At 37.9% G+C, this 17,139-nt stretch overlaps 1 protein-coding gene across 7 annotated transcripts in view; it reads left to right on the top strand.

Moving 5' to 3' along the window:
* The window catches only part of LOC128741802 (GRAM domain-containing protein 2B-like), a 43,673-nt gene extending 27,424 nt beyond the window's left edge, over window positions 1–16,249 (top strand). For all 7 annotated transcript variants that reach the window (XM_053837861.1, XM_053837859.1, XM_053837857.1 and 4 more), the window contains 6 exons: window positions 12,049–12,260; window positions 13,562–13,665; window positions 13,724–14,096; window positions 14,155–14,501; window positions 14,567–14,686; window positions 14,772–16,249. In XM_053837861.1, the coding sequence (XP_053693836.1) occupies window positions 12,049–12,260; window positions 13,562–13,665; window positions 13,724–14,096; window positions 14,155–14,501; window positions 14,567–14,686; window positions 14,772–14,918 (1,303 nt within the window). In that variant the 3' untranslated portion in view covers window positions 14,919–16,249. The remainder of the gene's footprint in view (window positions 1–12,048; window positions 12,261–13,561; window positions 13,666–13,723; window positions 14,097–14,154; window positions 14,502–14,566; window positions 14,687–14,771) is intronic.
* Window positions 16,250–17,139: the final 890 nt, after the last annotated feature.

Below are 17,139 nucleotides of genomic sequence, written 5' to 3'. Positions count from 1 at the left end.
ACCTATAAGTAATCTGTATACCGTTGATTAATCACCGTCATAGTTACAGATGTATGAATATGAATATATGGTCATACCACCTGCCTTAGCAGAACATCCGTTCATAGCAATGAGCCTATCATGTCAAAAAGAGTTGAACATATTCAACGATTGGTCATGCTTCCCAACTCTTGTATGAAAGGCCAAAAGGGAATTGGTCGATAAGCAACATCACTTACACGTACCAGGGATTTAGAGAATCTCCTTCCAAGGGCTAAGTCACCTGAGTCAATCGTTGAATAAACCGTCTTAATGCAGAATGACTCCAGCAGGTGGGGAGAAGAGCCCGCTCATTATCCACGGTCTGTTGTTAATCGGGCCAAGATTAATCCTAGAAAGTTGACTGTTTCACTCTCCCTAGGTCCACCGCTTCAAACAAGTGCTCTGATGGTCCCTCCCTCTTCCCGATTCTAGTTTATTTATGAAATGTGGTATATATGGTTAAAAATAGAACAATCTCACCAGCAGTCCTTCGAATGGAATAGTGTTGCGTCCTTTTAGTTTCCATAAATGCTTCTAATAATTAATTTAATTTTTCTTCTGGTATCCAATATCCATGTGCAGTATTAACACATTCGTATTGGCCAAAGTTTTCACTATAAAGCAGTAAATGCTTCATAAACGAAAAAAATAATTAAAATAACTTATATTATGCTTACCAGATCGTGTGGCTCCACCGTCTGCCCAAAACCTCGATTATGAGATCAGGCAGCCGGGAACCACACAGTATCGCACCTCCTAGCTTGGCTACTCAATAGAGCATTACCGGGTATGGCCACGTGGAGGCGCTAGGTAGCGGCTTGGGATAGCTAGAGCTATATTGGACGTTCCTCATTTGCCTTCCCCATTTCATACCCAATCACCGTCATAGTTATAGATGGTCGGAAACTCTAACTTATGCTTTGAAAAAAAAAACTTTGACTCCAAGAACATTAACTTTTTTAAATTATCGCATAAAGTGGGTTGATGGGTCCCAGAATCTCGCCGGTAAAGCTATAATGGAATTATTCGGAAATTTTCGATGACAGTGGAAAATTTGGACGCAATATGATAAAAACTTCAAGATGACGTTTTATGTTGCTCCGAAGTTAACCCTATAGTTACTATATATAGTTCGGCGGATACAAAAATCGGGAGCCAAATAAACGTCAAAAGCGGAGCCAAACGTTTTTCAAAATTCGAATTGTGGGACTAATGTTAATAAACACACTTTATTTTCATAGAACTGGTCATTTTCAACACCCACTAGCGATTATTTTCCGTAAAAACTTGCACATTTCTCCATAATTTCAAATTTAATTTCAAATATCAGGGTTGCCAATTCGCCTGGTTTTCTAGCCGCCGAACTATATATATATAGTAACTATAGTTAACCCGTGCACGGGCAATAACGTAACTATGATAGCATAGCATATAGCATAGCATAGGCAACCGTACAGACCATGGATGGCTGATATGGTGTACGCATAAGTACACCATACACTACAGAGACTATAGATTACAGAGGCGCCGAGACACTCAAAATCCGTTAAATTTTGAAACAAAACGGAGAGTACCATCATTAATAAACGTAATTCTCTGCTTTCGTTCAAAATTTAGCGGATTTTGAATGTCTCGGCGCCTCTGTAATCTATAGTCTCTGTACCATACACCTGGCCATGTCCTTACGATTGTAGAAATGGGTACGTTAGTTGAACACTTACTTTAACAGGATGCGCAGAAAAAACGCAATCTTCATAGGACTTCGTGTACCCAGTAATATCTATACCTATAAAGAAGGATTTCTGTCTGTCTGTCTGTCTGTCTGTCCGTATGTTCCTTATAGAATCGAAAACTACTGAACCAATCGGCATGAAAATATGCATGTAGAGGGTTTTTGGGGCCAGGAAAGGTTTTAGTGATGGTAAGAAACCCCTCCCCCCACTAAGAGGGGGGGCTCCCATACAAATGAAACACAAATTTCTGCATAACTCGACAACTAATCAAGCAAATAGAACAAAATTTGGCATGTGGGTGTTTTCGGTGACAAGAATTTATTCTATGGTAAATTGAGACCCCTCCCCTCTTTATAAGGGGAATTACAACTCCTCTCCTCTTTAAAAGGGGGGGCTTCCATACAAATTTCCTCATAACTCGAGAACTAATCAAGCAAATGGAACCAAATTTAGCATGTGAAGGTTTTCGAGGGCAAGAATATTTTCTATAGTAAATTAGGACCCCTCCCCACTTTGAGAGGGGGGGCTCCTGTACCAAAGAAACACAATTTTCCTCATAACTCGAGAAGTAATTAAGCAAATGGAACCAAATTTGGCATGTGGTTGTTTTTGGAGACAAAAATTTTTTCTATGATGAACTGGGACCCCTCCCCGTTTTAGGAGGGGGGGATCCTATACACATGAAATAAAATATTTCCTCATAACTGAAGAACTAATCAAGCAAATGGAACAAAATTTGGCATGTGAAAGTTTTCGAGGGCAAGAATATTTTCAATGGTGAATAAGGACCCCTTCCCACTTTAAGAGGGGGGGCTCCTATACAAACGAAATACAAATTTCCTCATAACTCGAGAACTAATCAAGCAAATGGAACAAAATTTGGCACGTGGGTGTTTTTGGAGACAAAATTTTTTTCTATGATGAATTGGGACCCCTCCCCACTTTAAGAAGAGGGGCTCCTATACAAATGAAATGCAAATTTCCTCATAACTCGAGAATTAATCAAGCAAATGGAACCAAATTTGGCATGTGAAAGTTTTCTAGGGCATGAATATTTTCTATGGTGAATTAGAACCCCTCCCCACTTTAAGAGGGGGGGCTCCTATACAAACGAAATACAAATTTCCTCATAACTCGAGAACTAATCAAGCAAATGGAACCAAATTTGACACGTGGGTGTTTTTAGAGACAAACATTTTTTCTATGATGAACTGGGACCCCTCCTCACTTTAGGAGGGGGGGCTCCTATACAAATGAAATACAAATTCCCTCATAACTCGAGAGCTAATCAAGCAAATGAAACCAAATTTGGCATGTGAAAGTTTTCGAGGGCAATAATATTTTCTATGGTGAATTAGGACCCCTTCCAACTTTAAGAGGGGGGGCTCCTATACAAACGAAATACAAATTGCCTCATAACTCGAGAACTAATCAAGCAAATGGAACCAAATTTGACACGTGGGTGTTTTTGGAGACAAACATTTTTTCTATGATGAACTGGGACCCCTCCTCACTTTAGGAGGGGGGGCTCCTATACAAATGAAATACAAATTCCCTCATAACTCGAGAGCTAATCAAGCAAATGAAACCAAATTTGGCATGTGAAAGTTTTCGAGGGCAATAATATTTTCTATGGTGAATTAGGACCCCTTCCAACTTTAAGAGGGGGGGCTCCTATACAAATGAAATACAAATTGCCTCATAACTCGAGAACTAATCAAGCAAATGGAACCAAATTTGGCACGTGGGTGTTTTTGGAGACAAAAATATTTTCTATGGTGAATTAGGACCCCTCCCAACTTTAAGAGGGGGTGCTTCTACACAAATGAAATACAAATTTCCTCATAATTCGAGAACTAATCAAGCAAATGGAACCATATTTGGCATGTGGGTGTTTTTGGAGGCAACCATTTGTTCTATGATGAATTAGGACCCCTTACCTTTTTAAGAGGGGGGGCTCTCATACAAACGAAATACAAATTTCCTCATAACCCTAGAACTAATCAAGCAAATGGAACCAAATTTATCATGTGGGTGTTTTTGGGGGCAAGGATATTTTCTATGGTATATTTTCTATGGATTTCCCCACTTTAAGAGGGGGGGGGCTCCTATACAAATGAAAAACAAATTTCCTCATAACTCGAGAACTAATCAAGCAAATGAAACCAAGTTTGACATGTAAGTGGTTTTGGACGCAAGATTTTTTTCTATGGTGAATTGAGACCCCTCTCTTCTTTAGAAAGCGAGTTATGGCCCATCTCCCCTTTAAGAGGGTAAGCTTCCATACAAATGAAATGCAAATTTCCTCTTATCTCGAGAACTAATCAATCAAATGGAACCAAATTTGGCATGTGGGAGTTTTAGATGGCAGAAATTTTTTCTATGGTGAATTACAACCCCTTCCCCTTTTAAGAGAGAAGCTCCCATACAAATGAAATTCAAATTTCCTTATAACTTGAGAACTAACCAAGCACATGGAACCAAATTTGGCATGTGGGAGATTTTGGAGTCTTGAATTTATTTTACGATAGTTAGAGACCTCTCACCCCTGTGGTAGGGGGATATGGACTCTCATACAAATAAAACAGAAGTTTTTGCGAAACTCAAAAACTAATCGAACTCGAGAAATTCGAGACTCTTCCATAAAACATTAGTCAATACAAGACCACAAAAACTATCTATAGTAACACTAGATCATTCAGGACGAGACGGTCGCGAGTGTTGCCGGTGACCCGCCGTCGGAAGCGCCGCCCACTGGGGGGCTTGCAAAACTCGAGATAGTGACAAAGATCATCCGAGATTCATGATTTATGTACAACACAGGTTAATTTGTGGCAATACGAAGTTTGTCGGGTCAGCTAGTATGATATAAATACATATAATATGAATATATAAGCGTAAAAATAAAATCAAATGGGCAAAAGTAGAACAATCTCACCAGCAATCCGTCAAATGAAATATAATTGCGACATTTGAGTTTCTATCAGTGCATCTAATATCCAATAAATAATTTAATTTTTCCTTCTGATATCCATGTGCATTATTTAAACTTGTCACCGCCAAAGTTTTCACTGTACAGTAGAAGGTACTTGATGAGCTAAAACGAACCAAATCATTAGAGAAACATATTAGGCTTACCTGCCAACATAGTTAGGGATGGGAATCGAAAGCCAAAGTATCGATATCAGGTATCGCAATATATCGGACCGATCCGATACTGAGTAATGAGCATATCGCAACCAAAATATCGATACTTCGATATTCACCGATATCGAAACCCGAAATATCCAGAAAATTTTCAGATACGATCCGTCACGGGCTTGCGATGCGGCCACCTGCCTCGTTTATGTCGCCGGCATCTCCGCACCTCTAAGATACGTTCCACTCGACAATGTTCGCTGCAGATTTATTGGTCAGGTGGGCGCTTTTTAACTAGAAACACCAGGACTAGAACTGATCAGTATCAAACAATTTTTCAACAGATTGGTCTAAAATGCAACAAAATATCCGGGCAAGAATTTGTTTTGAAAACCCCGCTGATTTGCTGCATAGTTTGTTATATTCCAACAGAAGCAGCATCATAAATGCTTACATTAACTCCTATAATCAGAAAAGTGTTAGATGTAATTTAGATTCGCATAAGTTTATCTTCTCATATTATTTATTCACATTGTGTTATTCTAGGGGGGAAAATATTAAAGATAATCCACATCTCAAGAAATAAAATTCCAAATTAGAATCAGACATTGGCAAAACACCGAGCGTAGCTTATACGGCCGTTACCGTTTCCTAAAACGACGCAACCAAGTTCATCTCTTTTTCATACATGCAAACAAACACGAAGTGTGGCTAGGAATTTATCGGTGGTGTTGAATTGGTTTTGCACCAGTTTTCAATGCACCCGGTTAACAGATTTCCGAGTTAACTGATATCGGCCAACGCGCTGGCAAGACTGTCATCTGCATATAATTTGAGTGAAGCCGAAATGTTTGGTCCTGGGGTCCAAGTTGAAAGCTCTCCTTTCAGCTAATTTCGGTAAAACCCTATAAGTCCGGAAACATCTTATAAACTAATGTTAAGTAATAAAAATGTTTTTCGATTTCCTGAAATATTTTGAGTGACACAAGGCATGGCTGGATTATGAGATTCGCATTTTAAGGCAGAGAATATAAATAGCTGATCAGGAGCACGATCGGTGTAAAGCAAATTATCATACGTAGCTCGCTTCACAGTTCACTTTATAAATGGTTCTTGCAAATCAATCTGCGCTTGCAGCGATACGATGTTCGGTGGTGGTTTTATGAAATAATTAACCTAACAGTCCGTTGATATCGGCATCCACCGTAGAAAAGTATTCTCAAGTTTGCAAAAACACACATGAAGGTGCTTCATATTTATTTCAGTTGGCCGTGTGAGTCAATGAAATAGGTAAGGGAATACGAAAACCTAACGCTAGCAAAAAGACACACATCTAGCATATATCCGAGGATCTTTTACGAAGCTCGCACACGCAATCCCGGGTGTTACCGAAGTGCTAAAAACCGGCGTCTGAAAGACAACACCGAAACGAGTTGCGGTTGCTTGTTTGAGCGTGCAGTTCATTTTATCAGGCACGGCAGCAGCGTACCGCCTCAAATAAACTTTGTAACTTTGTAAACTTTGTATTTTTCAAATGCGGCATGCAGTATGGTTCAGCTTTTAGACATGCCTGTTTGGAAGCTTGAAAACTGAATAACGCGAGTTCGATAATTTGGCAAAAAGCTATGCGTGAAGAACTGGGGTGACATTGCGATTCTCATTTCGAGTGATTTTGGTTCGTTTCGACCACGTTAAACGAATGGGCGAAACGAACCAAAATCACTCGAAACGAGAATCGCAATGCCACCCCTGGCCTTTTTGTAGCTTTCGATACTTATAATATCGGTTGAAAAGGTATCGATATCCGATAATATCGCATGGTAAAATATCGATGCCGGATGCTCGATATATCGAATGAAAATATCGATACCTCCGGTATCGATAAAATATCGCACGTCCCTACAACATAGGCCGTGTGGCTCAGCCGTCTGCCCATAATCGCATATTTGAAATCAGGCAACCGGGAACCACGCATTACCGCGTATGGCCGCGTGGAGGCGCTAGGTAGGCTTGAGATGGTAAAAGCTATGTTGGTCGCTTTCTTGTTTGCCTTACCCATTGCATTTCACCCACGGGCAATAACGTGACTATGATGCGACCAAACTAATGACTATTTTTTCATGAAAGTATACTCAAAACAAGTTCTGTTTATGCAAATAATTAACGCAGTACGTGGAATAGTGCTAGATGAAAATGATTACGTCACTAGCGTCACCTGGAGAGTATATTTTGCACCAAAATATTCAGGATAGAATGGATCTTGACTGTTTGAGCAATTATGGCGAAGACAAAAATCTTACATCTAGTCTGTATTCTAAGCTGCGCTAACAACATTTAAAAACAAATGGAACCATAGGTTTTATCTCAAGATAATGTTGACCGCAGATCTTGTTTATCTGTTTTTCGAGTGTTCTTGATTTACACAAGTAGAATTCATAAATTTAAGACAAAAAAAAGTTCATTATTTCCGCAGTAACGCCATCTAATGAGCAAACATCGTAAAATAGCAAACATTATTTTGAAGATTTCGTATTCGTATATTTTTGTAGAAGGAAGCAAAGTTCTAGGTGGTATGGATTTCGTTATATAAACGATTCCGATCCATTTGTACAACAACCCCTGCGTGCAGAAGGTCAGTTGCCCCTCCAAATCGTAATTCATAGTTTTATCATTTAGTTCTTCCATTTATCATTTCAAAAATATATAAAAATTCGGAAATCCGTTAAGTTTTTGCTGAGATATAGCAATTTAAAATTTGGAGTCAAATTGAACCCCATGTACAGACAACGTAAGTTTTTCCATAAAATTATTGCAAAATGCAAAACGAATTTTCGAAATTTTTTATCAAATAGCTTCTGTTACAAAAAATCTCGGGTGCACATACCTAGTCTGGAAATAAGTCGATTAATTCATTAAAAAACAACAAAGCTAGAAAATTTGAAATTTTCGAAAAGTTACAAAAAGTTTCTAGCGTTTTGTGTCTGGAGTCAAATTGACTTCAAAATACAAACAATGGGTTAAGCTTGCGCTTTTTTACTGCCTTTTTTGTTGTAGTGATTAAGCGATTCGACAAAAAAGTTTTGTCCAGTCATATTTTCTTATCGCCTATCACGAAGTACCCTGGATTAAGGTCCACATAAGGTATAGTGTTTATTGCGTGCGCAAGCCCCTTGGTAATATTATTGAAGTATGTGATGTCAGCAGAATGTTGATGACAGAGCAGAATGATCATTAAGCTTGCCCAAATTTGTTTACATTTCTTTCGAGGTCATGGTAGCTTGCTTAAGCGGTGCCGGTGTTTAACTCTTAATACTTTTAGTAGTATTATTGTTTTTTCCCCAATTAATTCGTCCATTCTTACAGTCTGCTGAATATTTTACATTTCGAGTGACTCAAGCCTTAATTGCATTAGGCAAGGTTACTGGCTGGTTTACTACGTCCAGTGTTATTATACCCACTAGTTGGTATGTTAGCAAGTAGACATGATGACACTGGGCGAGGATACAATCAGCTAGCAAATTCGCGTACCAGCAGCCAGTAAACTCGCCTGGTGTAATTTATATGGACGGCGCAGCAAATGGAAATTGATCGGTCAAGGTGCGCGGTATTGGGCATAAGGCATTTTTTGCGACATTTTTTCAATACCAAAACTGCTATATTTTGTCCAGGCGCTCAACAGTTATCATCAATCATAAGCAAGATTTCATGAAAATTGCAAAGCAAAGCAAAGCCTAGGTGCTACATTCCGTGATCGAAACTTGACCTTCTGTTTTTATACGACAGACTTCGCAGCCAGTTGTTTAGAGAACAGGACAATTGCAGGGCCAGTTGCTTCGATCTTATTGACTCTAACAGCCTCTCCCGGCCGAGATTCGAACATACGACGACTGGCTTATTAGGCCAGCGTCATACCTGGAACCCAACTGGGAGGCTAATCATGAAAATAGCAGATAAAATTATTTCGCAGATTTTCGTCATTTTTACTTTTGAAGAAAAAGGACATCTAGAAAAAAGGTCGAAATTTTTCTGTGAGTAATTTACATGCTTTATTTGAATGTGGAAAATAAGATTGAACATGAAAATTATTACTATTTTTTGCCAGGCGCTCGTCTAGATTTACTTATTTTGGCCTAACAATCAAAACTTCAGCTTCTTTTGATTGTACTATCATGAAAAAATAGCCACTAGCTTGATTGCATCGTTTTTAGAGATGCCAATACCGGGAGGTATTTTGAAAACCGGTTTTTCGGTATTGATAAATGCAATACCGGTAAAACCGGTAAAAAACCGGTAAAAGTTAACTCTTGAAAACTATATTCAAAAATCATATGATTTGAAGAAGTTCCTTCCATAATAAACGATTCTCAATTTCTGTCGCGTAGTTAATTCATTAAAAAAATAATATTTAACAATGCGAAGAGAATTTACCATGTCATCTTTTAAACGAGAACAAATTTCAATGAAAAACTTCCGGAGACAGAGAATCTTCATTCGGTCTCCACAGAGAAAGAAAGAATAATTCCTAGTGATAAATTAGAAATGTAGCGTAGGAAAACCCTTGTTCAAGAGCTTTTAATAAGCTGCTTAGATACTGACATTTATGATAAATTATAACTGAAGGTTCAGTTGATTTTGGTTCCTCTGCCTGCTCGGTTTCTGAGTTTATTCCATTGACTTTTAAAATAATAAAACCTTGCAGAATTTTATTATTAAAACATCCTTGATGCCTTGAAGAATATTACAAAGTCATTGCACATAGCGCGGCTAATTATAAAACGAATAAATTTAAATATATGGAAATTCTATCAATACAGTAACTCGAACAGCAGTTGTGCGATACTTGAAAGGTGTTCCGAGAGTAGTTTTAGAGTGCGTAGTTCGTAGAGTTTGCAATTTTTCCGGTACAGTAATTCGACAGCAGCCAAGGCTGGTTTTAGCACTGCGACAATTTCTTATTTCTTCATTAATTCCTCATCGCTTAAATAAAGCGTATCCTTGTTTCTCAGCAAAGAAAACAGTTCTTTTCAACGACCGCCTCGACACCAGTAACAGAGGAGCTCAACATGCAAGATGGCATGATCAGATCGATAGTGATTTGCGACTTCTGAGATGACTGAGAAATTGGCGACGAGTAGCCCAGGTATTGGAACAAGTTGAATGGAGACGACTGCTTAAAAAGCATGAGGCACTCCGGCTCTATGCTGACAGCGGTGAGGTATTTCAGGGGTTTCCCTTTGGAAGAACTACATAATTGAGTTATTATTTGTAGAACCTTCAATCATGAATTTAAGTTTCCCCTTGCTTTAAACTTTTTACCAGCGATTCAGGCTTCTTGAGTTGTTATTTGATCATGCAAAAAAATACCGAAAATACCGGTTTTTGGTCTTGGAAAAACCGGTAATTCGGTATTGGAAAATAGCCTGGTAATACCGGTAAAACCGGTTTCGGTAAAACCGGTATAGCATCCCTAATCGTTTTACCGATTTTGCACATTGGAGGGTTAAATGGTATGGTTTCTGAACCACTCGATAATAGGTTTAATCGTCATAATTCTATGATATGTAACAAATTTAACTAAAAACTATAACGTATTATCCATGTTTATTTTTGAACTGCTAGTATTATTCGTGGGCCAACGTACTAAGAGAATTGGGTCTGTTTTAGAACATGTTTACCTACTGTACAGGTATTTTAAACCTACAAAAGTATGCTTTACCTACGATTATGCGTTGACGTTGAGGAGTGAAAGATCGATTGTTGTTCACAGTGTTACAGTGGTACATAGACAGTAAAGACTGATACAGTTAAATGGTGGTCCTTAGTCACAGTTAATTATTAAAACAGTTGGAGTTTAAGAAATATTTATTCGGTGAAAGTGCTCGGTAAAATTTAACCATGCCAATGACATCAGCATATTCGACGCCAAATATGGCGGCAACCATCAACTCTAGTGATGAGGAAGGTGTCGTCTTCCGGCGTAAGCATTCCGTGTATTACTATGGGTGAGTTAATTAGTCTGAACTGAACTTCTGTAATTTATCACATTAGTGTTGCTTGATTAAGTACACAAAAAATCAAGGTGCCAAATTTGAACTTTTGATTAGCTCAATTCCGCTAACGGTAAACTATAAATAATACGATTTTACGTGTCCTACTTTTATGGTAAATGAGTGCTTTTTGCACAGATATTCATGCGACCGGTATCAACTTGCGTAAAACATGTGCCAAATTTAGTTGGAAAGCCATATCGCATGCAATTTTCATGGCGTAAATATAGTTGCTATGAAACTCATAGTTACATTTCAACAGGTTTTGTAGTAGGTACTATTTTCAATTGATATATATTGGCGCTAGTATGCAAGAAAATTTATACATGAGATATTCAAAAGAAGTTGATCTCCGTTGGATATCTTTTCTCTGAGATTTTATGAATTGACCGTATGATGTTAAAGGTTACAACCTGATAAAACACAGCTTAGAAACTAAATTTGGCGTCGTGTTTTTACTATATTATAATGACTCAACGTTACGAATGATACTATTTACCGTAGTCATTACCGTACAGAATGATAATGAAATACTTAAATTGACTGATAAGTTTTATCGATCCAACTGATTAGCGAATAGATCAAGAATATATTAGCTGTCCCAACTCTTCAGAGGATATACTTTGTTTACAATTTAAATATTTTGTTCATGTTTTGCAAACTTGATAATTTGTCAAAAATGTTAATGAATTTGCGGTGAATTATTCATAAAGATTGATTAGCTTATATTTATCTCGAAATGTGTGGTATATACTACACTTAAAAGTTAAAATATGGTGGTAGGTCATTGTGACGAAGACATAGTAATAGGTCAATAGAAATTGTCACACCCTGCTCATTTCGCTAATCGATTTATAGTCAATTTCATTTTACGGTCTCTGCCGTACTATTTGTCGCGCACGTTGAAGAAATAACGTGTCCGTAATTGCCATATGTGTGGGAAAATTATATGAATAAGAAACAAGTGTATCATTGCAAATTCACTTGACCTTGCCGACACACTGCAGTTGCGGCTGTTAATGTAATATTTATGTCTCTATTGACTGTGTATTTACTGCCGAGTCATCTGTTCAATTCTCCTATGTGTTTGTTGTCCATTCTTGTTTCAGATCTCTGAAATCTCTAACGTCTTCTCCACTATCGGTACCACCAAACATAAGAAGCTCCAGTCCTTACCCACTAAAGGTAGTCGCCAAAAATGAGGGGTACGAAAAGCCCGAGAAACCAGAGAAAGAGAAGAAGAAAAAGGAGTTCAACAGTTCCCGACAGAAGAAGTTTTCCCGGCACTTTATCCAGGTGGAGGATGAGAAGGTGTTGAATTGTAAGTAGAATTTGATCGATGCTAATGTTGACAGTGGCGGGCATTTTATCAGACTGTTTCAAAATTTTACCAGAAAATTTTATCGTTACAAAATTTTGTGATACCAAACGTTACTAAAGATCCGTAAACGTCGTTATGTACCACTGAAATTTTTACCGAACGTTCAGCTGTTGAGATTTCGTTAAATTTTTGAATTTTTCAAGGGTATAGTAATGTAAACAAATGCAATAAAATTTCTCCGCAATATAGAAAAAATATATTCACGGTATTGGAAATCTCCGCACACACTTAAAAAAGCACCGAGTTCGGCAAAATTTTGCCGAAAACTCAACAGCCGACAGTTCGGTAAAACTTTTAATGTTACCAAACGTTACTAAAGTAAACGTCGATATGCACCATCGACATCTTTACCGAACGTTCGGGTGTTGAGATTTTGGCAAAATTTTACCGAATTCGGCACTTTATTTTAAGTGTGCAGATAAGTTATTTCCCTCATATAAATTCTTTTCTCGTTCGTCAATTCCTAATTTTTTAATGATAAAAATTTCATGTAAACCTTTTTTTTGTTCTGGAGTTATTGTCAAGTGCAAGAACTGAGATCTAGTACCATGGCGTTCAATACATGCATAATTCACGTGTTTAATGTCATGCCTCACAAACGCAATGAATACTATTGGAAACCCCAATACTCCGGAGTTGCGAGTTGTGGTTATAGTGACAGTAACATCAACCTAGACATTAGGCGAATGGAATCTCGATCTGCCTTCATCGCAAACATGTCCAATTGTTTCTGGATGTAAAGGATGTCGGTTAATTTTTGAGAATAACTTTAAATCGTCTGCCAACGCCAGTCGCGAGCAATCAATTAAGTTGTGCACATCATTAAAGTAAAACAGGAAAATGATTCTTTCAAAACTATTAAGGAATAGAGGGTGACTGGTGCAAATGGGCTCGTTCTAGCTATTTCCGCGCGTTGAGACCATCATTAATCAATTTCTCGTTATTTTTACATAAGAAAAGTCACTGTTTACCCCTTCAAAACAGCGGTAACAAAAAGCTCTGTTTTTTCGATTAATTTTGCCCGCTGTGCAATGCAATGACGCCTGTTTTTCTGGGCAAATGTAGGCTTTTCCGCTTATTGGATCTACAAGTAACATAGTAGTGAGCTAGTAGAAGGAACAATCCTCAATATCTTATACTGGTATAACATTAGCCATTATATTTCTTAGATTCTTCGAATAATATAGAAAACATGTGCGTCTAGTTGACTAACGGAAATTATTTTCTTCTTTTTACTGCAGATTTTTCCTGTGCGTTAGTTAGTGACATTCTGCTACAAGGGCATCTTTATATTACGCAGAATTATTTTGCATTTTACTCCAATGTTTTCGGTTACGTAACAAAGGTGTGTTCCGATTACTGTTTGGTTTTGGACTCTTACTAAATAAACTCTGTTTTTTTAGCTTTTGATCCCAACAGTTTCCGTGATAAAAATCTCCAAGGAGAAGACAGCCAAAATGTTTCCGAACGCGGTCGGTGTGCAGACTTGCGACGATCGACACGTGTTCGGTAGTTTTATGAGCCGCGAGGCTGCGTACCGGTTGATGTGTAGTGTTTGGCGACCGGTGGCACCGCCCGAAGTGGAAGAACCAATCGCACAGAAGGCACCGGATGTGGAGGTGTCCGAATGTTCGGCGGAGGATGATAGTAGCTGCTCAATTAGTGGTAACGAAAGTTCTTCCCATGTGAAAGATAAAAAGTCTGACGTAGTTGATTCGGGTGACTCTATTAATGATAAGCTTACTGTAATAGATGGCTCTAAGCGATCCCTAGACGGTAAGAATCTGTCAGATCCATAATACAGCTTTGATGATTGAATATTCTTTTTTTACAGCTTCTAAAAGTATTAAATCGGTGCAAAAAGAAATTATTATTAAATCGCCGGTCGCATTAATAGCATCTGCAGCAATTTTGAAGACACCGGGCAACACTCTCAAAGAGATTCCCCGCTCTAGTGATATCCCCCATCAAACTAGTAATAATAGTGTTAATATTAATAATGGTAACCATAGCATGCTGACAAGACTTAGGACTAGGCTACAACAAATCTTTCCCTCCGATTTTGGTGTTATACACGTAGGGATAATTTTGGCAATAGTGCTAGCACTGTTTTCCTGTTTTCTCATGTACAAAATACACTACTTGCAGTCGCGCATATATAATTTTAACAACTTTCGATGGGTAGGTTCGATTATATGCTGAGTTATTGACACAGTATTAAAGGAACGTTAATGTTGTTATTGTAGGGAGAAGATGATAACATGGATGTGTATGCAGAAGTGCTTAAATGGCAGAAACAAATGCAGGAAAAAAGTACGGTAGAGGCTCAGATAGTTCTTAACTCCAATCTTGAACAAATTGCCAAGGTAATTTTTTGTTTTTTATAACATCCCTAAATGAAATGCAACTTTATAACTGAAATAATAAAACAATTATCTATCCTCGTTTTAGGTTCGAAAAAGTTTGGAAACCTTGTCCATACTACTGCACGACTCCACTAAACGATTCGGAATAGCGCTCTCCGACTCGCATCCTGGCGATACATCACCGTCTGCGGGCAGTACGCTCCTGGAAACACCCTCGACTGTCGCAACGTAGCCAGCCAGCAGTGTATGTTTTGTGTTCGCAGCCTGTAGGTTTCCTCGATTTGTTTCTTATTTTTCATCGTGATATTTGATTTAAGTTATTTATTTCCGAACGTCTGAAGCGTAGCCTTAAGCGTAGCAAAAATTAAAAACCCGATACAAAGCTAATGTGCACGCTGGTTCGACCGTTAAAGTAAAATTGGAAGCATCTATCAGGTATATAAAAGACAGCAAATATTAGACCGTTAATTACATAGTAATTGTTTCTGTGCGTTGAACCCTGTAAAGCAGGTTTTTTGAAGAAATTAATAAGAAAGGTATATTTTGTTCCAGCTTAGCTGATTACGATCAATGTGTTTTATGTTTTCCTGATAGGATACTCCATCAATTAAAGAAGAAAAAATAAACTAGTCAAAATGAGAATACTAAAACTTGTTGCTGAAAAAAAAATCCATTATTTTTCAATGAAAATACGTCGAGAAATTCTGAGCAAAAATGGAAAATGTTTCATTTACGAATCCCACTGTGTGTTCGAGTGTTATGTTATGAGACTTCCAGTGATGCACTTTCTAGAATTTATAAAGTTTTCATGGCACTGCTTGATTTATAAAATCGCTACCTAATTTGTTATTGTTTGCAATTCAAACGTTTTTTTACATCAATCCTAAATACCTATCCTAACACTTTTTATTTGTGTTGTTTGCTTTGGCAACCATTTTTGTGTACAAACTTTATGTTACAAACATAAGTTATTTTGTTATTTTTGCTTATGCATAACTGCAGAAAAGTTTTGGCATGGTAGCTGCAAAATTATATCGAAGGGAGTAATATTATGATAAAGTTGCATGATTGCAGAGTTGGACATCCAAGTAGGATCGAATAGCTGAAAGATTTAAATTCATAACCATCTAAAAGAACTGCTTGCATTTATTACAATTTGAAGCTGTATTGCACATGTTATGTGCCTGTGATAAAAAATACGATCATGGAAGTAAAATATCAAACTTTTAAAAATGCTTACGATCAAGCGGTTACCATAAACACAGGAGTGGATTATTAGTAAGTTACGCGAAAACGATTGAAACCCTCGTTTGGTAAAAAATATGGCAGCAAGAATAGTTACCGCCGTAATATGATCACAAAAATATCTTATCCAAACATATTAATAACTGAAACAGAAGCAATTTAAATCGAAGCGGTTGTATGGTAAAGAGCAAGGAGCAATGAGTTGTTTTACTCTGGATTTACATTAGGACTTTACTTTGTTATCCCTTGGGTTAATTTTGTTTTGTTATATCAAATAGGTTTAGGGATTAAAATAAAATGGAATGAATGTAAACTGGATTATCCAATCATTTCTTTTCCATCCGAAAATCTTGTGGATTCCTACCTTGATTTCTGCCATTTTATGCATCGCTATCGCACGGAAGCAAAGCAGAAGGTTAGCATGCGGCAAAGATTACTCTGTTCGTCAACACTTCTCACTTCTGTCGCTAAAAGATTTAGAGAATTTTTTTAGAGAAATCGTATTCCTGGGTAAAGAGGAACGGTACAAAACTTTTTAAGCATTTCTTCCATGACTGTCCCTTACCTAATTTTGCGCTATTTGTCTTCCCGTATTGTCCCATTCCCTTCGAAACTCCCACCTATGTTTTATTACCCAATGCTAGGTCATTGCAGCAATGCTTACTAAGTTTGTATAACATTCCTCTTTGCGCACGCTGAGGGATCCGCGGATTAAACCAAACTATAATGGGAGCCAATTATAACCAATTCTCCCCGAATACTATCGACAGTATATACCTCGCGACGAAGCCACTCTTCTCGGTAAAACATTTGGCAATTAGGCAAGCCGTGAGTTGCGGAGAACTACGCGTGCGTACTGGATGAAGCTCTGCTTTCCTCTGTGGAGTTAGGTGCTTTCAAGGCCGGCGTTACAGCGCGCGAGGCCCTGTGCAGATTAAGCAGCGAGGCCTTTTTTGCATGCCAGAAGGGAATTGGCTTAAAACGCCTCTGTGATAGTCTTATAGATCGTCTTTTGAGACAGGCTTCCATTGGTGTCACGGTTTACGTACTGCTCAAACTCATTGATGAAATTGGCCTAGATAGTTGTAATCCTGTGCCCCAATTCGGTTCTACATGGCTAATAAAATCAATGACTTTTTGGGATTTGGGTTATATACTCGGTACAGAGTGATAAGGAAACTTCTGAAGAAGATATGCCTAGATAAAGG

Source organism: Sabethes cyaneus, chromosome 3 (assembly GCF_943734655.1).
Source record: "Sabethes cyaneus chromosome 3, idSabCyanKW18_F2, whole genome shotgun sequence".
Lineage (NCBI taxonomy): Eukaryota > Metazoa > Arthropoda > Insecta > Diptera > Culicidae > Sabethes > Sabethes cyaneus.
This window is presented reverse-complemented; position numbering and strand designations above follow the sequence as displayed.